Consider the following 21,855-nt stretch of genomic DNA (forward strand, 5'->3'; position numbering starts at 1 on the left):
CCTCCTGGGGCAGGTTTGAGGGTACTGTACATTGGGGGAGCAGTCTGGGAGAATTCACAATGCTGCTACCTATACTGAACCCGTTCTTTGGATAAATTGTCCATTGGCCTCCCAAACTGTCAAGCCAGGACCACTCCTGAATGCCACATTAAAACAGGTAGGGCCAAAGCCTGGTCCCGTCAAAGTCAGGTTTCTCATGGACTTTGGTGGGATCAGAATTTGACCCACAGAGAGCTAGTAAGGAGGGAAACCCCAAACTGGTGATACTTTGAAGATTAAGAAATACTGGTTTTTGTTCCCCAAGAGGAAAATATTCCTCAATCAAGTACAGCCATTGCTTTGGGGTACACTGAAAGGGGCTGTTCACTATAAAGCTTGACAGTGAGTATGTCAGCATATATGCAACTCTTATATTATCCCATCTTGTTCTTAAATTTCCTATGTTTGAATTATATTAAAAGCAGTGTTCACAGTATCTTTTTCTTGACTATTGAGGGATTTATAGGAAAATACTGTACTTCTGAAATACCATGACTTTTCTATGGGAACTAATAGCTTAAATCATTGATTTTATCATTTGATATAAACTCTACTTCACACTCGAGCTCAAGACTAGTAGATGAAGTTTCTGGTTGAAAGAATGGAAGGTTTATGGTTGTGATGGAGTCTGTGCTTTTAATTTTAGAATATTCCACCCTGGATCTTTTAATTATATATTAAAATTAAATTTAATATATAATTAAAAGATCCAGGGTGGAATATTCTAAAATTAAAAGCACTGACTCCATCACAATCAAATTTCTATTCTTTCAACCAGAAACTTCATCTACTAATACACACACACACACACACAAGAATATAGCATAGCTAGCTAGATTCAGGTTCATAGATTAGGTACAACATGTACAGATTTTCCAAAAATATTGTACATGTCCTTTATCAATTTTTATTTTTTTTAAACTAGTCATTCTTTCCTTCCAATTTTTCAAAATGTCTCTCTCATTTTTCTCATTGCAGACAGTTTAAAAAAAAACCAAAAAAAAACGGAAACTCAGCTACTTCTGAGTAACTGTTTCACTTATTTGTTAATAGGAAGTAGGAAATTAACCGAATGAATTCATTCATCAGTCCTTGCTCTGTGGTTAATTTTGTTACATGGCAAGCTTTAGCCCTGTTCTCATGCGACTTCATGATGCGTGGACTGTGCCAACGCCTACAGCTATCATACTATTCACTGCAGTTTTGTGGTATGTGTGATCTAGTGCTGGCCTCATCTAATTCGTTAGTTTACACACTTGGTTAACAGGATGTAGGCTGGCTGTGTGCATATTTTCTAAACCACTGTAGAAGGGCACATGCTATTTACATAGCACTGCTATTATTGCATCAATTATGTAAATGTGAGGCTAACATTTAAATTAACAAGTAAATTGAAAGATTAATTCTTTATATAGGTTCTTTAAAACTGTTAGCTCACACACAACTGATTAAGTTAGACAAGTCACCTGTGCACTTACGTACTGTAAATCACTTGTTCATATATTGTAGACAACGTGATATCTAAACATTTACTGTCAAACAATCAGAGTGAAAACAACAAAAAGATAGAAGAACCTGTCTCTCACACCTGAGCAACTCAGCATGGAATAACTTGATGCTGCTGGATGGACTTCTGTTTTTCACCCATTCCAAGTTATGACCTCGAAGAATGAGAGATTAGACTTCACTCTTCTTGTACTGTCTAACCAAGTCAATTCAAATGGTCAGTTATAACTGTACATGCTGCAAGATGTATCTCATGCATGTCAATGTCATCACCAAGGTCACAAATTTCATGGAAGATCAGATTAACGTAAATGGAAGTTTGCTTCAAAAAAAGACTGTTAACTGAATCATGTCTTTGCTTTTTACAACATACAAAGGAAAGATGTGCAGCCTTCAGTTCTAAATGTCAAGATAATCTCTGTTATGGTTATATATTATATCAAAAAACACATTAATGGAATAGAAAGGTTGCATATTATCTAATATTGTACAACAGGAGAAACAGTGCATCACCACACAAGAAGATGCCAACTGCCAGATATTCAGGAGAGCTCAGCTTCCATTTAGACAGTAATACAAGGACCAGAGTTTTAGAAGTGCTGAGCACCCAGCAGCTCCCACTTATGGCTAAACTTTCAGAAGAGCTCAGCACCAAGTATATTGAGATCTATTGAAAACCAGGCCCTAAGTTGTAATTCATGTACAAAAGAGGGCAGAGTTAAGATTAATAGATTTTTAAATCCAGAAGGATCAGGATGATCACCTAGTCTGACCTTCACAATCAAAACCTATGCAACCTTAACTTCATCATTTTCTAACTGTTGAGTTCCTCACTTTGCAACTTTCTGGGTTTCTGTACAGAATTTCGTAGGGTTTTCTCTTTAAAGAAAATTAGCAAAGAAATTCCATCATGTGCAACTATTTGCTAGATAGCATTAGAATATCCTACACTGTTTGATATGGTCAAGTATCAATACAGAACCTAGACTTCTTCCAGGTACTCCTTCAATTAGGTTGCTCCACAGTCCAGCTTTAAGGTTGTGATGCGCCTGACTTAGGTCATGCAGCTGGTGAATTGCAAAGACGAGCACCAATCTTGTACACATTGTCATTATTAAGCACATAGATTTTGGTGTGGTTTTTTTCTGAAAGGTAGTGTGGCTAAATAGGATGAGGCCTGGGAACAAAGTATTCTTTCATTCTCTTCTTTCTAGATAATGGCAGAACCAGTTTTGTTCAACTTTTAAAAAGAAAAGAAACACCCTCATGTACGTTCTACTAGAACGTGCCTATAGATAAAAGCCTCAAAGTTATAAGTAGTTGAAAATGTTCCCCTTTGAATGGAAATACTTGTGCAACTTTCCTACAATTGATAGTGTGCTGAACCAGAATAAAAATCTCTTCGCCCATCCTGGTTATTGGATTTTCCCTCGTGTAGTAGGTCAAGCTGTGCAAATACATGATTTGCTATTCCTAAGAGAGAGAAAGTGTTATAGCACTACTTCAGCAGCAGACCTGTGCAAGTGTAACAATCTACATAGCCACCATGGTCATTGGTGGTCTAACCTGGGACCTTCAGCACCAAAAGCACTAGCGCCGATTACCTGATTTAAAGGTGCAACTCCTATAGCCTTTAATAAGCAGCAGGACTCTTCTACTAATGGAGAGTAGCCAACAGAGGGTCATATGATCACACACATAAAACCAGTGTATTACACACTCCCTTTGTCATTAAACAACCTGACTGAGCAGCTGAAGTCAAGGAGAGTGGGGACCAAAGTCCCATGTAGGGTAGCATTGTGTGTATGTGTATGCAACCATAGTTCATTAAACACCACGGTCATCAGAAAAGATTGATGTGGGGAACTGTGGCACAAGACGCATAAACTCCTACCACTTGAAAAAAGGAATAAAACTTTAGTGATTAGGGTCCTGATTCGGCACATGCTTAAATGCTTTGCTGAGTTGGGGCCTAAAAGCTTGTTATGGATACCACACACTAGAACAGAGGTGGGCAAACTACGGCCCACGGGCCATGTCGGGCCCGCGGGACCCTCCTCCTGGCCCGGGAGGCTCATCCCCTTCCCCACAGCCTCAGCTCACTTTGCCGCTGGCACAATGCTCTGGGCAGTAGGGCTGTGAGCTCCTGGAGCAGCGCAGCTGCAGAGCCCGGCCTGACCTGGTGCTCTGTGTTGCGCTGTGTGTGGCTGGCTCCAGCCAGGCAGCGTGGCTGTAATGCCGCCAGCCACTGGTGCTCCAGGCAGTGCTGTAAGGGGGCAGGGAACAGGGATTGAATGGGGGCAGAGGTCCCGGGGGGGGGGCGAAATGGGGGGAGGGGTCAGACAGACTTCACTGATGCTGATTTGCACCAACTGAGGCCTTTCTGTCCCCAAGTATCTATATTGTATGTATATTTTCTGCTCAGTTCTCTACCTTCCTCCTTCCTTACCCCTTGCAGTAAAGTTTACTGCTTCTTGGCAGTTCCCAGCAAGCATATCAAGTCACTAGGAAAGCATAATGAGCTCTCACTATGGGGAGTCCTTAAAACACATCTCAAAGCCAGCTCTTTGGTTAACACATTGCAGCCTGGTAATTCTGGGCTCACAAGTTATGATGTCTAAACTAAGAGTGGCTGTCAGGAAACAAAACCTCAATTCCTGTTAGGCTACCTTTGTGTTGATTTCTTTCACTGAAGGCATAATGCTCCCTATTTGTTTAATGTTTCTCTGTGGGGAAAACACCAAGAGACAAGGTTCTGGAGAATGCCTTGGGATTTCTAAGATTTCTGTATGAAATGATTTGTAACAGACATTTTGTTGATAGTTACTTGCTGGAGATGGCTGGAAGGATCAGGGGAAGGAAGAATACTATTTATAAGGAATAGAAAATTTTATTCATTTTCTAAAACCTCTCTATGTACCTTACAAAGTCATTTTCTACATAGTGCTGAGTAGGAGACTGACTTGGGAGCGACGGTGGATACAGTTCCAAAGGGACCTTTCAGGACTGATCTCAAGAAGAAGGAAAAGTATATGCTGCATAAATAGTTAATGTAGAGAGGTAGATGAAATTATTCTGGTAATATTGTACGAAGAGTCTAACGAGGCTACCCACTGTGTTGTTCTGATCAAATGAGCCTCACTCTGTTTTAAGAGAGTACAGAAATAAAAACATAACAGTCCATAGCAGGCCAATTTCTAAATGGAACAGGTAGAAGAGAATGGCTGTGTCGGCTGGTATGGAAGTTAAAAATCAAAGATCAGCTAAGAAAAGTATGAGTAAGGAAGAAATTTTGGTGGGATCCTTATATATCAAGAGGAGTGAACAGGATATCAATAAAGCTGATTGACTACTTTGGAGTATCTTTCAACCAACCACCACATCACATGTATTTGTAAAATATGCCCCTGATATTAGGTAATAATTGGAGATATACCAATCTCCTAGAACTGGAAAAGACCTTGAAAGGTCATTGAGTCCAGCCCCCTGCCTTCACTAGCAGGACCAATTTTTTGCTCCAGATCCCTAAGTGGCCCCCTCAAGGATTGAACTCACAACGCTGGGTTTAGCAGACCAATGCTCAAACCAAGCATCAGACCTGAGTCTCAGTTACTCCTTTCCTGTTCTTGAGGAAAAAACGAGATAGGAATAATGGTGGGGTGGAAAGCAAGATGGCTTTAAGCTTCCCTTATGTTCTCTCTATTCTAGGGCCATGTAGAAGCCTGCCCAACCCCCTTCTCTGGAAGTTAGAGCAGCTCCAGATCTCCAGTGAGCCAATGGAAGTAGAGCATAGTCTTAGTATAGGTCATGTGATCCAGTTTTGACCTGTCACACTCCCAATCCATCTCTTCTTTCAGAAGTTGGGCGTAGGACCAGTATAGAACAATTATACCAACTCCATGTCAGCCAGGGAGGTCTCCAATGAAGAGGGTATTCTAAAAGAACCGCTTCCACCCACTATAGGGCCATTTACAGTGACAGAGATGCATACCAGGTCCTTAGTATAACAGAGAATCAGACCCATGGTCAACAGCACTCCAGAACCAAGGCTACTATATCTAAAGTTCTGGAACCAATAAATAAATATGTCTTGATCTTAAATGTCAGCAAAAAACAGATTGTCAGCAGAAAGAAAGACAGAAATTACCACCAACATATACATTGGATGGTAGATGGAGCTTTACACCACAAATATTAGCAATGCTGCAGTTCTTGGGCTGGAAAGGGCAACCTTTAACAGGAACAAAGGAAATACATTTTTTAGATTAAGTTAAATGTTAGGGTTTGTCATCCTAGATGGCGATGCCTTAATTATGACATAAGCTACCAAGGGCTGAAGCAGGAATTAAATAAGTGAGGCAATATAATAGTATAACTAATGGAGTTTGATTTGTACAATAGATAAGGAAAAAAAAGGGGTGTGCTATAAGTGTAACCTAACCGGCCAATTGTAGATTAGATGGAAAGAAGCCAAAAGCAAAACATGCTGCTATTTAGTATACACTTCTAAATCAAAGTCACTAATGACTCTGCCACATATTGCAATAGCGTATATAATACAGACAGGCCTGATCCAAACCCCAGATCTAGCTCAAAATGATTATTTGCGCTGAGTTTGGAAGCAGACAATCAGAAAATTGCATAAACAAAAAATGGTCACGTTGTTCTTATGCTGGCAAACACCCAAATCCCCCTCTACCTGTAACACCTGTGGGCAGATTAGCAAGTCTCTGGTATGTGGCACAGTTTACTAACAGTGTAATCACAATGCTAATCATTTTCTCTCTTGCAATAACAGAATTTTTTTGTGAAAATGTATCTGATTAAAGAGCAAAAGTAATTAAATTCTTTGTCCTCAAGAAATAAGCGAAGCACCAAGAATCACATATGGAATTAAACTTCATTTTGAAAAACAAAAAGGGCTGACCTGATGATATGTTTTGGACTTTCTGCTAATTTGGCTCAGCACTAAATCCCTGACAGTAACAGTCCATTGAATAAAACACTCTCTTATTAATAAAAGTCTTTGGGCCAGATCCTCAGCTGGTGTAAGTCATTGTAGCTCCATACTCTGCTGATTTACACCATGTGAAGAGCTGGCCCTTTATCAATAGCCTAATTACATGGAGTGCAATGTTGATGTGTGAGTACTACACACCATTCTGATCTACACAATTACAGCTTTGAATGCCACTGAAAATGCTATTTTGTAACATTTTTAGATAAGCAACAGCTAAACATAAGGGAAGCATGTTTTTTTGTTTGTTTAATGTAAGTGATAATTTTAAGTAAAAAGGAGCTAAATATGGAGAATAAGCTTCCAGATTCTAAATATATAATTGATGCACTGCTGTCATTACAAAAAAAAACAAACAAAACAAAAAAAAAACACACACACACCCCACACAGGGAAGGCTTCTGTAGGACCTAAATAAAAGTAATATTTCAGATGGCAAGGCATGATCCTGAAGTCATAAATATACTAGAGGTGTATTTCCACGGTTGTAGACAAAGAAGCAACTGTGCAGCCCCAAGCACAAATAAGCATTGCTAACTACTATCTGCAGAACCACCGGGTGCAGACATCACTTTTGTTTGCACTGAGTGGATGCAGCACAGAGTTCTGCAACTATTCCCTTGGATACTTAGATAAATTCACTTCATCCAGGCCCCTGCCTCTTTTGTGTTGGTTTTCTGCAAACATTCAAGCATTTTAAGTTTACTGACATGAATATTCTCTGAAAGCAAGCATTAGAGTTTTGTATGAACGTACTTAAGGGCTAGATACTCAGCACAAAATAAAGGAACCACACAGTGACTAGCTTTACAAGTGTGCCATTTAAGCAGGAACTGCTCATGAATCAGCCATATTACAGACACATAGTGCAATCACTGAGTCCTCACCCCATGGAAGTAAAAGGCAAAACTCCCCTGACTTCAGTGGGACCAGGAATTCACCCTTAGTGTATATCTGCATAGATCCCTTGAAGTCAATGAATCTAGGCCATCAATTTATATCATACACACTTGAATATCTCACACACTCATTAAAGCAGGGAAGACAAATAATACCATTTGAAATACATGACCAGTTTGTTATAAATAACCAACACAATCTGAATAGCTAATGCTCACAGAGAATTTATGGTGATCAAAACAAAGCAAAAAATGTTTGTCAGTGAATAATTTTAAACAAACGAAGAAAAATATCTGCTCATTGACATTTCAGAAGAAAAATAAGCTAAATTTACTTAACCTTGTTACAAATTATTCATTCATTATATGCTTGATATATTTCTTCCCTAGTCATTTTGGTTACTGTAAACTAGATTTTATTTTGGATTAGGCAAAAACAGACATAGGTATAATTTCAGAAAACTGGTAGCAATGACATAACATTTCAGCAAGAGAGACAGCCCCAAATCCTCAAAGGAATTTAGGTGCCCAACTCCCACTGATTTCACTGGGAGTTTGGCACAGATCCTGAAAGGTACTTAGGCGCCTTACATGCTAGATTCATATACACACCAATTGTAAGATACTAAATAAAGCAAGCCTTCGACTCAACTTTATTTAACTATATTCAGGGGTGAAAGTAGGCTGGTACAGTGTACTGGTAAGAAACCAGTACCAGCCCAAGCTCAGCCAATGTTAAAGCATTGTCTTGGCTTAGTCTGTTGTCTTTCTATAAGCTAAATTAGTTGGACCTACTCAGGACTTGAATGGGTGACCTCTACAAACAAAAAGGAGCATGAGTAATATGCATGTGTTTTTGTACCAGACTACAGCTGTTATTTTGTCTCCTATGTGGTGGTGTTAAAAAAAAAAAAAAAAAAATGGATGATCTGCTCAATGTTACGTTAATGCAATGTTACGGATGAGGTTTTAACCACTTGAGAATGAAGAAATTCAGTTACACCCACCACTTTGTGGAATGCAACAATTATTTTCTGATGATGTGGTGGTGGAGGTGTGGGACCAATGGCAGGGGCAGCAGGTTTGTAGAAATTTTGGGATTGGCCAGAACACCCAGAGCCTGCCCCCCCAAACTCCACCCCCCCCAATCTGCCTAAGACTCTGGGAGGGTGTTTGAGTGCGGGGAGGAGGGTTGGCAACCCTACTATAACACTATCTACTCAATAGGAGAGGAGGGTGTTCAGCATCTTACAGAAATGACCATCTGGTTTCTCCCTGTTCTTCACCCTGATCATTCCATTCTCCCTTCACTGTAAACTCTATTGGATGCCTCACATGTAGATCCTACAGCTTCCTGTTATGCCTTAAACTCATCCTCTGTACACGTTTGCCTCAAAACACAGGGCCAGATCCTCAGCAGTTTTCAATGGGGGCAATATGGATTTACACCAACTGAGGATTTGGTGTAGGGTCTTTAATTTATTGATGGGAGAAGCTCAAAGGTTTAGCTTCAGTTTGACTAATAGACAACACTCTTGGGTGCTTATCTTAAGCTTATTCAAACTTTTCTGAACACATGCAGTAATTATAGGCATCACAACACTGACATCCTGTTTTGTACAACTCTTCACAGGCAATGCGATTCTTCCAGCAAATTGGTTGTAACAGGCAAATCATTTAAGCAAAGCAGAGCTGACCCTAATCTCTCTTAATGCAATACAAGTACAGTATAAATGAAGAATTCAGAGACTGCACTGAAGGTTTGTAATATAGCTAATCTAGGAGTTAAATGGCACATTCATAGCTAGTCACTATATTGTTGTTTCTTATTTTGTGCTGAAATGGAATCATTGATTTACTTTGATTTGTGAAGAGCCCTAAATTAGCTGGGAGATCTCACCAGCTTCTGGAAAGGCTCATCAACTCTGAACTACAATTAAGACTTTCTGACTGCCAGTGCCAGCCACCATTACCGAGGAAGTTGAAGGTGGGAGAATAGCTATCTAGCTGTACTTTGGATCCAATTATATCTTCATACAGCTCTAAGTATTTTATCACTTTTAGTTCCAGGATGCAACTGAAACTATGTCTGTAAACTATGCCTTACAGTGATCTTCCCAAGTTGCACCTTTCCCTTGCAGCTGAAATATCTCAGTAAGTAGCTCTGTGTCTCAGGATAAATTAAGAAGCATTTTGCTGTACTTTTAATCAGCCCTTCCTCCCTTTCTCTTCTACCTCTAGTGTTATCCTCCCACAGCCTAAACAAGGAACAAAAAGACCAAAAAACAAGAGAATATAAAGAAAAGACTAGTGCAAGAAGCTTTAATTGATGTTAAGTACATGATTCAGTGTTTCTAAATGCCAGTATTTTACAGTAATAAAAGCAAGACCCCAACAGATGCATCTGGGCCAGATGCAAATGCTATATTTAAACACAATTTAAAGTCACTTTCCCTTCCCATATTTATGTCAATGTTCTTCTGTGGCATGTTGCAAAATCTGCTCTTAAGGTTAAAACACTGCAAAAGTTCCTCATCCACATCATCTTTCCAGAAAAGACTGCCAGTTAAATATGGATCTCACACTAACAATGACAAGGCACCTACCAAATTCCTAATCTTTGGGGCCTCAGCCTGTTTCTAAAGTCAATGAGAGTTTTGCCATTCATTTCTGTGACAGCAGGATTGCACTTTTGGGGTACTGTATTATTTTTAATGTTTCTACCTTTTAAAATCAATTTTAATTCCTAACAGGGATGATTAACTCTAATGGTCTCAAAATTCCAACATATTTGAATGGTCCCTTTTCAAAGGAGCAAATAAAGCCTATATTTTGTTTTTAATTAACTGATATTATGAATTGGCCTGTGTGTGTGGCACTGAACGACAATGGCCTACACTAATCCTGTGATATTAGATGGTGGTTGCAGGTGTGTTTCTAGGGGACTAGTGTCTGTAGTACCTCAGAAAGAACTCATCATCAGTACGATGGGAATTGTTGGCAGTCTCAGCTGACAGGCTAGGAAATGAATGGGAATGGTTATTAACCACCTAAGTGATGCAGCTTCTCTCTCCTCAAGTAGAGGTGGTTTGAAGGAAAAGCTTGCAAGGCTGCACATGAAGTTTTATTAACAAATATACAGCTGTTATACCAAGAGAGACACCTGCCTTCATCATCAGTGACAGCCAACACCAAGGGAGCCACCAGCAAAACAGGGCTTAGCAATGGGTGGAGACAGTTTACGTCACTACGTGGCCAGTGTTCCTTTTTTTTAATTGGTGTGGTGTTCATGTTCTTATGACTTGACGTTGGTAATTACCTGGATTTTAGAGACTGCTCTGCACAAGGGGAAAGATGGGGCATTGTGAATGGGCAAATAGGAAGTGACACACACCTCTGAACACCATGAGGACTGAACAGGATACAGAGCTCAGCAAGTCTTAAGGTCAAGTTTTGCTCTGAAAAGGGACTTTAAAACTATCAGCACGGAGTCCCATATTCATCTACTCTCAATGTCAAACCTGCTCAATTTACTGTGACTTTTCTGTTGCTGGCCCTGCAAACTTATCCTGAGATTGGAAAGCCAAGCTAGATTCCTTCTGGTTCACATGTCACCAAAAAACAGATTTTATAGTTGGAACTAGTTTAGTTTAAAGTTCTCCTGGGGATACATTTGATATCATAGAATCCTGCTCACTCACTCTTAGCTGCATTGCAAAGCACAGCTCTACCACAACTATAGACATTTTCAGTCAAGTAAGCAAACGCCAACTCTAATTCTAAATACACATGGGGAGAAGATGCCATTTTCACATTGAAAACCTATGTATAACTGCATTTTAACTAAGGAAAGCACTTAAACACATGCTGAACTATGATGAACTTAATGTCAATGGGGCTTAAACCTGAGCTTAAAGTTCAGCATGTGCTTAAGTGCTTTGTTGAATAAGGATACTTTCCTGAATTGGGATCTAAATGGGGGAAATCTCAGTCTTTTTCTTAGGAGCAGATTTCATAACTAAATACATAAGGACTGATTCTGCTTTAAACCCATGTAAATAAAGCTCAAGTCCATTGAAACCAGTGTGAAACAAGTGCAAGGAGAAGTGAGAACAGAATCAGACTCAGTATAGTTTGCAAAAATGCAGGTTGTAAGTTTTTGCCTCAATAAAAATCATAATACTTGCACATATCTGCTTACCTGCCTCTGGTCTCTTCAGTTCCTTGATCAGTAACAGGATTAGCCTACCACAGTTCTTAGCTGTCGTTTAATTTCTATATTTGGGAGGACCAGGGGCCTAATAATATAGATCTAACATCTGGATTTAGCACTTGTTAGTGGTACTTAAAATCAGAAATAAGTTTACGTGCATTATTTAGTCACCCTTAATTTTTTTGTTTTAACTTCATTATTTGCCATGTTTACCAGCTATCACTTAAAAAAAAAAACCACACACACACAAATTATTGAATAAACAGAACCGAGCACTTTTCTGTAACTAAATCATGTATCCCTGCTTTTAAATACATAAACATGCAATGCACACAACAAACAAATCCAGTACTAAGGCCTGTCCCCTTTGCCCATCTGCCTAAGCACATTCCACTCACATTTAACCTTCCCCGTTCACTCTGTTGCTCACCCAGGCTTGACACACTCAACGCTGTACACTGCACAGAGGCTTGGGAAGCAGCTCAGATCTTATGTTCACTGCACAGTATCTAGATGTCTGTGTTTCTGGGGTAAGTTGCTTGTAGTAGCCTAGAAAATAACTATAATAGCTCAAAGCCGGAGCTCTGCTGTGAGTGTCGGGAGCTGCTCTCACCTTACACAGCCCACATGAAGAAAATGACCTGAACCCACAGAGCTCCTGCCATTGCTGCTCACTCCCCTTCCCCTAAACATACTTCTGTGTCCCCTAGAAGACTATGTTCACTTGGTCAGCATTTGACTGGCCTGGCTATTTTTTTTTTTTAAATGGATTTGCCAGAAAAATAATTTACTTTGCCATGTTTATTTTTACGTGGGTCTAAAGATTTGCATTATTTTGCACAATGCAGTGGGATAGCTAATGTTAAAAGTTTCCGTGTTCAGTTAAAGATGCTGCAGTGTTTCCACTTCCACAGTTTAAAGCAACAACAGATCGAAACTGCTGAAAATACTGCAGTTGAGTGCCCACCAACATCCAAGAGCACCATGTGCATGTGGGGGAGAAGGTTTGAGCCACATAAGAGCGAGAAGAGGTGCGATTTGTCTCATCTTGTGTGTGCGCTCTCTCTAGATACCGTAAGTGGCTATTTGGGTGTGGGGAGGGGGTGTTGCGGAGTTGCCCTGTGATTCTGGTTGCCGCAATCTTGCCTTGTGGCGGGGGATGCCTTTTCTTTTTGCATTTCAAGGTTGGTAACCATATAGGGCGGCTGGGGTGGTGAGCAGCAACACCAGGTGCTCTGCGCGTCCATATCAATTTCTCCACCTGGGCGGTACTGTGAGGCATCAGGAACTTCTCTCCTGCCCACCCCTCCCCCCTTCTGCAGCCCACACAGGGAAACCGACCTGGACACACAGAGTGCCTGGCATCACTGCTCGCTCTCCCAGACCCACAATGTTCCTCCGTGGGGAGGAAGCAGGGCCAAATAGAAGGGAGAAGTCTGGTTGCTCCCCACCCCATCACCCCTGTGACATTCAGGTGGGGAGGGCAAACCCCTCCCCCCCCCATTACTGCCCAGGCTACCACTCCCCACCAGCAGCCTCTGCTAGTACATAAGTAAGGGGCTCACTTACTCATCACAAAAAAGCAAGCCTTGTTTGACCTGAAAATACTCCATGAGCTAATAAAAATCCCTTTTGGAGGCAGAGATACAAAGAAATAAGAGATTTTCCCCAGGGATGATGGAAATACTGAATGGGATGGATCTCCAACAGTTATGTGGTTTCTCCACAATTGAAATTTTTCACAGGAACATTTTTCAATTTTCTTTTGGGAAAAAATCTTAAAAATAATTTTATTTTGGGAACCCCAGCAAGCAGCCTCCTGTGATCGGTAAATCATGTACCCCATGCCCCCCCATCTCCTTTGTGAGCGGGGCTCCCCAGATGGACTACATCTCTGAGGATACAGTAACAGCCTTTCCTCTGGCTGAACCATTGTGACTCACCAGGGGAGTTCCATTATCACTGTGCATCATGGAAGATGTGGTCCAGCCCCGGTATAGCCTTGATTCCTGAGGGGGATGAGGAACACAAACACAACTCCCATGATGCACTGTGGCAGCTCTGGTAGATGTAGTTCAATGTCGAACTGACCCAAAATGAAATACTTCAATTGGGGAATGTCACAGCAGGCCAATGGCAGGGAGGAGGCATGGCCAGACTACTGTGCGCTCTGCCAATTCTCTGCTTCCCAGAACTTGTACACAGCCAAGACAAGCAGTATCAGAGTAGCTCTAACTTACAACTGGGGCTAGACTGACCCTGGCTTCTCCTGAATATGTGGAAAGCAAAGATGGTGTAAACTACTTCTGCCTGCTCTGTCCTATGTTCACCTCAGGAAGTTAGAAACTGAGAATCAGGGCCTCTATTTTTATCTATAAAGGGACTGTTTTTTTTTTAAACAGAGATTTAAACACACTCATCCCCTACCAGTTCAAATACTATGAAAATGAATATAAGTGTAATGATCCAAAAGATATTTCATCTACTGTACTTAAAAGCTTTCTAAACAACGCAGAGCTATACTATAGAAATGTCAGAAATATGTTCATTTCACTCTTTGATGTCCTTTCTTCTACAAAACTTCTGTTATTTCTTGCGCCTCAAGAGGACAGAAAAATTAACAACATATTTCACAGCTAAAAACATTTAGACTGGCACGGACATGGGTATAATATGGAAATGTGTATGTTCTTACACCATACTGTAAATACACACTATCCTGTCTGTACAGTACATATGGGTAAAATTCAAAGAAACATTATATGGCTTTTTCTGAAATACAGAATGTAAAGAGAAAACATTTCAAATACAAATCTTCTTAAATAAGCCATGGCAAAATGTAAGAATAAAATACATACAAGGACATTTTATGGGGGTTGGGGGAAAAATCTTGTGATAAACCACATCATCTGAGCTCTCATGATAATCTCTAAACACTGGGCTAAATTCAGCCTCTTGTCAGAATTTTGTTCATGTCTCTGAGATAGAATGTGGGTCCAGAGCTATTATGCTAACCAGTTGTGAGTGTGAAGAAACAAGCAGCTGGGCTCAAGCTCTGCTGCAAAAGGCCAGTGGGGAACTGGAAGACTTTTCACACACACACACACACACACACAGAGTTTCATATATAATAAGGGAGCTAAATTAGAGAGACATCCCACAGAACTGTGGTTGGGATTTTCAAAGCAGGCTGTGGATGTGTTTTTCCATCACAATTAACAGGAGGCATGAGATACTGTGTTATTTACATTGGCTGTCTTGTCAATCTCGTGGCTCCATGCTGGAGCCAGGAAAGTGAGAAGAAAGCTGGGCAGCTAGAGCTCAGCTCCGCCTGGTTCCCCACTCTCAGCCAGGCTGCTGCCTGGAGGCTCCCCGCTCAGGGAAGCCTGGGCTGCTGCCCCTCGTCCTGCTCCTCCCCACCGCCCCCCACTCTCAGCTAGGAGCATGGAGATGAGAAGCCCAGAAACTACCCGCCTCCCTCCCCACCCCTCAGTTAAGAGCCAGGGGAGGGTGGGGAAGCCGGACTACCGGCAGTGCGCGGCACAGAGCTGACAGCCTGGGCTATCAGTTCCCCACACTGCCCCTCCTCAGCCAACGGAAGTGCTCCTGGTGAGAGCATGCACCACCGACAGAAGGAGGTTAGCGTGGACATAGGTCGATTTAGGGCTGTCTTGTAGACATGCCCTAAATCACTTAGATGCCTATGTCACATTTTCAAAAGTGACTTAAGCACTCAGGAACCTACGTCTCACTGAAAGACACTTCTGAAAATGGGACTGCGCCATTCGAGTCACTTAGGCCCAGATTTTGATGGTATTTGTGTTTCTCTACTCAGTGCTGCAAAGCCTAAGTGACTTGCCCAAGGTCACACAAGAAGCCTCTGGCAGAGCAGGTAACTGAATCTGAGGCTAGCACCCTAACCATTCAATCACCGTTCCTTCTCAGCTCACTAGCCCACCTCAAAATCTGTGCAGGACAGCAAGGTGGGGGAAAGAGAGGGGAGGGAGGAGAGAAAGGGGAAGAAGGCTCCTTATGCACTGCCCAGTCTCATGCATCCCCTCAGAGACCAGACGTAAAATCGAGCCTTTACACATTGCTCAGAGGATGTGCTAGCATCAAAATGCATCTGTCTGGAATATCCAGGATTCTGTGTCCTCACAAAAAGCAATAAGGCCCCTTTGGTTAAGTTATCCACATATGGAGCCTTTATTAGAAGTTAGACACACATGGAAGGCAGGGCTAATAGACACATTTTAAGTAAACGAAGTAAGCTGATAGGGGAAGGTGACCCAGACTGAGTGGCGATGTCGCAGTGATACTTTGCTACTTGATTCTCCAATACACCGTGGTTCTAATCCTATAAACAAAAACAACAACAGGAATGTGACAGAGAAAGTAGCCAAAGATCCAATCAATTAGCAGGTATCAGAAAGTTCCCCTGTAACAGGAGCTAGTGAAAGCTACATATGTACAGCCAGCCTCTTTGCAGCTATTCTCCAACACAAATAGTTGCAGTCTGAAAAGCAGATTAAATAATAATAAAAAAAAAATCTGCCCAACATTCCTTTTATTTCAGCTGGCCATCCCTAACTGTGACTCAGTATCAGGGAAAATAGTTGTTTAAATCCTCTCGTGATGTGCAGAGGATCTGTCTCAACACAGCATGAGGACGAAGGTTACTAAATGGTGACAAAGCTAAATCATCCCTAAGGGATAAAGTTACTTATTCACTATTGACTCATCTGCCAAGAACTAAACACACAATTAATACTTCCAAACCTTACTCCATTTGAAATCTATTACCAGCTAAAACTGAGTTAGTTTTCTTTTCCCACACTAAGCCAGCACACCCTCTCAGTAATGGATCCCACTTCATTTGCTCATCACATGTATCTTAATAAAGAAGTGGTGAGCTAATGGCAGGTGGTGGGTATGCCTCCTCTCCTTTCCTCCTCCTCCCGCACCCTCCACAGGGGAGCTGGCAGATCTTTAGATATGGTTCGATCTATATATCCACTTAGAGCTAGACATCTTGAAATAAAGAAGTGAGTGGCAGCTAGCAATATTTCCTAGGGAATGTACTCAGCTAAGATAATGACCGATCTCTGAATCAAGAGATCAGTGAATGAGTGACTGGAGTAGTTTTATTTTATTTAAAATGCTAAAGAGACAATCTCAAGTTAGAATCATATTGGTATATAAATGCATTCTCTTACTAATAACCTCTTAGAATGTTCAAAACTGTAAAAATCGAGTTTGTTTCTCACTCTTCACATTTGTTTACTTTTTGCATTTCTATTTATTTTCGTTTGTCTAAAAATGCAAGGCTTAGTTAGATTTATTCTCAAATAATTTTCTGGCTCTCAGGCACTGATTGGATAGTTTGGGCTGTAAATACTGCAAGAGAATGTCATTAACTTAAAAAAAGCCATCTGAATTTTAAAAATAATTGAAACAGTTCCACTGATATTGATTTTTGTAAATCAGTTTCACACAACCTACATTTTTGGACAAATGTGTGTCCCTTTAATTTTCCTAACCTCCTCTTAAATAAAGAAGCTCTCTGAGATTTCCAGAAAGAGCATACACTTCAGACTAGTCATGCTATCCACAGAATGCCTTTTCTGCTCCATACAAATAAAGATGAAAGTGCATTTATCTTACAATAAATAAGGTGACTCTCAAAGAATGAAGTTCAGTAGTGCTAATGCAGCTCTTTACACCACCTCTACTTAGGATGCCTTTCATTGGGCAATTTCAGATCTCAAAATATCTGTGCTGGTCTCAAGCAAATGTGGGGTTAGATTCCAATCTCGCAGCAATATAAATCTGCAATAAATCCACGTAAACGGATGAAATTTTTCCAGATTTAAACCAGCACAATTCCTATTCAAATCTGAGCTTTTACATAGCTGCTATGGGATGAATATGGTTTAGATTTTGAAAGTTATCTGTTTGTACGCAACATGGTCAGTTGGGAGCCTCCTTTTATTTCCCTATTTTGTGGAATAGTGAAGTATAAATGTCATGCAATTAAGAATCTGAAAGATGAAACACTATACAATAGTTCAACAATTATTTATTCCCAGTTTATATCACCACCGAAACTACAACAGTTCTAATATCAAGTTCTCTACTTACCCTAGTGAGCGCACATACAAAATGCATCATATAGGTGACTACTGAGGACAAACTACAATGGAAGACTTGGACTGCATCTGATCAGAAACAACTTAATAATGGAGAAGAGCAGATCAGTACATAGTGGAATTTTCTACTTGCTTAGGTCCATCATAAATCACATACATAACTTTAATCACAATTTTTTTAAGGGTCCATAGACATTATTCTGGCCCTCTGAATAGGGATGAAGTTTATTCAGTATGTGGAGCAACTGACAAATTTGCATGGATATTCATACCTCTAAACTTTTTCATAAATCAAAACATTATTTTTACATCTATCAGGTTGTGGCTACCTATTTGTATGTTCTATACAAATGTACCCCATTGTAGTGATCAATTAACAAGTAGATGATAATATGGAATGTCTTTTTTTTTTTTTAATGACTAAATGACAAATGTTACAGGGGACCAGAATGTTTGTTCTTTGGAGGGCAACTCACTAAGTTACATTAAAAAAAAATTTACGGATCACAGAATTAACCTGTTTTGTTGTTCAGAAAATCTGGTCAAGCAAATCTTTGATTTGTCCCTTCTCAAACCACTCTTACCTAATAGCTTCCATGCCTAGGCCACTGAACCTCTGTTGCTGTTCTTCATAGTAACTCCTCTCATCAATAATGTGGTTTTCAGAAATGATATAGTAGTAGTTTGCACTTCTCAAGAGTGTCTTCTGTGTGAGGGTCTCAGAGTGCTTTGCAAACATTAATACATTTAGCCTTACAACGTCTCTGGAAGATAGGATACAATCCCCATTTTACCGATTAAGACTAACTAACCATGAAGAAGACAAATGACTTTCCCAAGATCACATAAGAAGTCTATAGTAGAGTAAAGAATAAAGCACAAGACTTCTATGTTTCAGCCCTCTGTCTTAACCACAAACAATCTTTCTGAGGTTCAGATTTCACACTGTTACAGGGAAATGTGCTTGCACATCTTGATATAGGACTGGAGCCTTAGATAACAAGGAAAATATCGTCATTGTTCATTCTTAAAATGTTTAACACTTGGTATAAATCTTTGCTCTAGCTATCTCTTAGCTATTAACAATTTTGCAGCTGACTGATACACCTGGCACATCAGACAAGCAGCGCTGACGCCACGTACCTCATTATGCAACATTAGCATAGAACACAATTGCAGAATTGCACAGGAATGGTAGATGTACCCCTAAAAGCCAAAGGGTTTAGTAAAAACGGAAGGTTTGTATCACGGAGGTAACTGAAAGTGGGTATGAGGATAACTACTATTAACCACCTGATGCCTTGTAATCTCAGCCTGATGTTCCACGTGCTAGCAATTCACATCCAGGTTTTTGGTCCACCTTTTTCGAACGTTACTTGTAATTCTGGGTCCCTCAGTTTTTGGTGCTCATCTTGAAACACTTGACGGGTGGGTACTCAGCACTTCCTGTAAAAAAAAAAAAAAAATCACTTCTTTAAAGTGTCTCCCTGTGCGCACCTAAAAACTGAAGAAACTAAAACCATGTGTCACTTTTGTGTAGGCTTTTCTGCCAATAGTGGCGTGGGAAATGCTGGGGTTAATACACTTCGAGATTTTGAAGATGCCTGAATTCCATTATAAAAAAAAAGAAAGAAAGATTGGACAAACATCTCAAGTGCCTTATGTCTTATCCATTCAGCAACAGTAACAGTTTTTGTCAACCATGTCCGACTACTAAACATGTAGTTATGAGTAAATAAAGCCAGAGGCTCCAATTTTGTTCAAATGGAGGAGCAGAACTGGAAACTTGCCGGAGCCTTGGGTTGCAATTTGCACATAATGGAGCAGATTAAATATAGGAATGGCTGCAATCTGAAAATGCAGCCACATGGAAAAGTTCAAATATGCAGCACTCCATCATAATCAAAGAAACCTGTGGCTGCCTATATTTTTAATCTGCAGGTGGCACTGTACAAACCAGATTTTCTAAAGTGCTCAGGCTCCCTCATCTCCTGTTTATGTTCCCACATTAGATATACAGATTTTCAAAAATATGCACAGCACCCAACAGTCCCCATTCAGAACATCAGGTGCTGTGCACTAGAAAATATGTTCCTACAAGTCCCAGAAAACAACATTCTGTCTTCATCTGAGCAATCTCACTAATAAATAAATCAAAGTGAGTCCTCCAATCTCCATTAGCAGCCTCTCTGATGGCTCAGAATTCTACAAAGCTACCAGTGTGACACCATTCATTTTGACAACCATTGTGACAAGAAAGCCTAGATCAGAGTCAGAGTGAATCAATAGCCCAAACCTCACCTTTACCTGGAGAAGATGATCTCTGGTCAAAGATTCTGCATATTTGCAGAGTCTATTTCAGGTGAGCATAGAACTCAGTCTAGATCAGGTAATTCTTCTCCTTAGTACAAGTGACTTATTGAGACTGAGGAAAGGTCTCTTCAGGCCTGGTTCTCCAAGGAAGAGCCTTGATTTTCATGCAATTTGCTGCATGTGGAATTTTCAGAATAGAGCTTAAAAAAAAAAAAAAAAAAAAAAAAAAACCACCCACCACACACACACGGTTCCTGTCTGCTATAGATGGACATTAAAGAGACTATGGCACTTTCCATAAGAGTAGGGATTTGTCCATCACCAAAAAGATCTCCCCTCTCCTGACTTCTCCCACCATCACGTAGTCCATACACTGTGAACCAGTAGTCTGGCTGGCTGCTGCTTTGCTAGATAATCACCCTTCCATGGGCAGAAGCAGCACATCAGGGCGGAGATTCCTGTGGGTATTAATGCCTTCATCCTACAGTCATTCTACTGTCTTTACAATAGTGCTTACTACTGGGGAAGGCCCACTGACAACTTGGGTACTTAGCACTAAACTTGGTAATACATAAGCGTTTACTGAATTTGTGAAGTACATGGGCATTGTTGCAAGGGGGGGGGGAAAGAGATGAAAAAGCCCTACATAAATATAAAAATTACTACTACTGCTAAGTCATCTTGCTTCTGGATTCCCATCACCACTGATTTGTATGTATGAAGTTATGTGGGATATGTTCGAGAAATTTTACCTAATCACATTTTACTGAGTCTCAAAGTTATGCCCATTTATACATGCAAACATTTGATGACTTAACACAGTGCATTTGAGAATAGAAAAGAAGTCCTATGGCCTTATCTTCCCTTTAGAATTCACTCTCTATTTCACATATTGGCCATTGTACAAAAACAATCATTAATAACAACTACAAGGCTGGACAGCCATTGCTTCCCAACAGAACAGCCTGCCAATACTCTGTGGATATGGATATGGAGATAGATTGCTGTTCCTGCTTCCTCCAGGAAATCTTTTCCAAGGACCTACACCCTAGTCTAGCTTACTCAGATTCTGAAAATTGTTGTTTATGACTGTGGCTACAATCCTTGACCCAAGCAGCACTGCCAGGAATTAAACCACAGTCTATAGAGAGCAACAAGATCCATAAGCTGGAGTTTTCTAGCATTGTTAGTCTACTATATGAGAGTGCTAATTCTAAGACGCACGAGAGAGCTATGCCAGGATAATACTTCAGATGCTGCAAATCACGTTTATACTGTTAAACCTTTTAAAGTCTGGCATAGTTTTAAATGGATAGCATATCTGTTAAGAGGATAAAGTCCGAACTGCTAAATAAATAAAATAATTAATTTCCTAATACAGCTGGGCAGAGAGTGTCCCTGCAAGTATAATGTACATATATCAATTTCCTACTGAGCTAGCCCTGACTTTCAAATTTTCTTTAATCCTCTTATAGTAAACACAGTGCAGCGCTCTGGCAAACAACTGTAACATTCTGCCTGTAATATCATATTTGTCTGAAACAAAACTGTGAGCACAGAATGTGGCTTGACTTGGAATGGCACAATACACTGTTTTTCCAAAAGAAACTAAATTTTTAGACAATATTACATTTTAAACTGAAAAAAACCCAAGACACTTTTTACAAAGGGCAGAGTGGTCATTCTTGATAAGTATTCCAGACTGTGTTAATATGTACA

General features: G+C 40.4%; 1 protein-coding gene across 7 annotated transcripts in view; it reads right to left on the reverse strand.

Annotated features, from left to right (window-relative positions):
• The window catches only part of GREM2 (gremlin 2, DAN family BMP antagonist), a 46,863-nt gene that overhangs the window by 18,227 nt on the left and 6,781 nt on the right, over positions 1–21,855 (reverse strand). For 2 of the 7 annotated variants that reach the window (XM_045012039.1, XM_045012041.1), the window contains 2 exons: positions 19,117–19,269; positions 18,408–18,587 (listed from right to left, as the gene is read on the reverse strand). The exons of 2 other annotated variants lie outside the window; for them this stretch is intronic. In XM_045012039.1, the coding sequence (XP_044867974.1) occupies positions 18,408–18,562 (155 nt within the window). In that variant the 5' untranslated portion in view covers positions 18,563–18,587; positions 19,117–19,269. Of the gene's footprint in view, positions 1–18,407; positions 18,588–19,116; positions 19,270–21,855 lie in introns of those variants that run through there. 3 more of the 7 variants (XM_045012043.1, XM_045012046.1, XM_045012045.1) reach the window with 2 other exon arrangements.

Source organism: Mauremys mutica, chromosome 3 (assembly GCF_020497125.1).
Source record: "Mauremys mutica isolate MM-2020 ecotype Southern chromosome 3, ASM2049712v1, whole genome shotgun sequence".
NCBI classification, from domain to species: Eukaryota; Metazoa; Chordata; order Testudines; family Geoemydidae; genus Mauremys; species Mauremys mutica.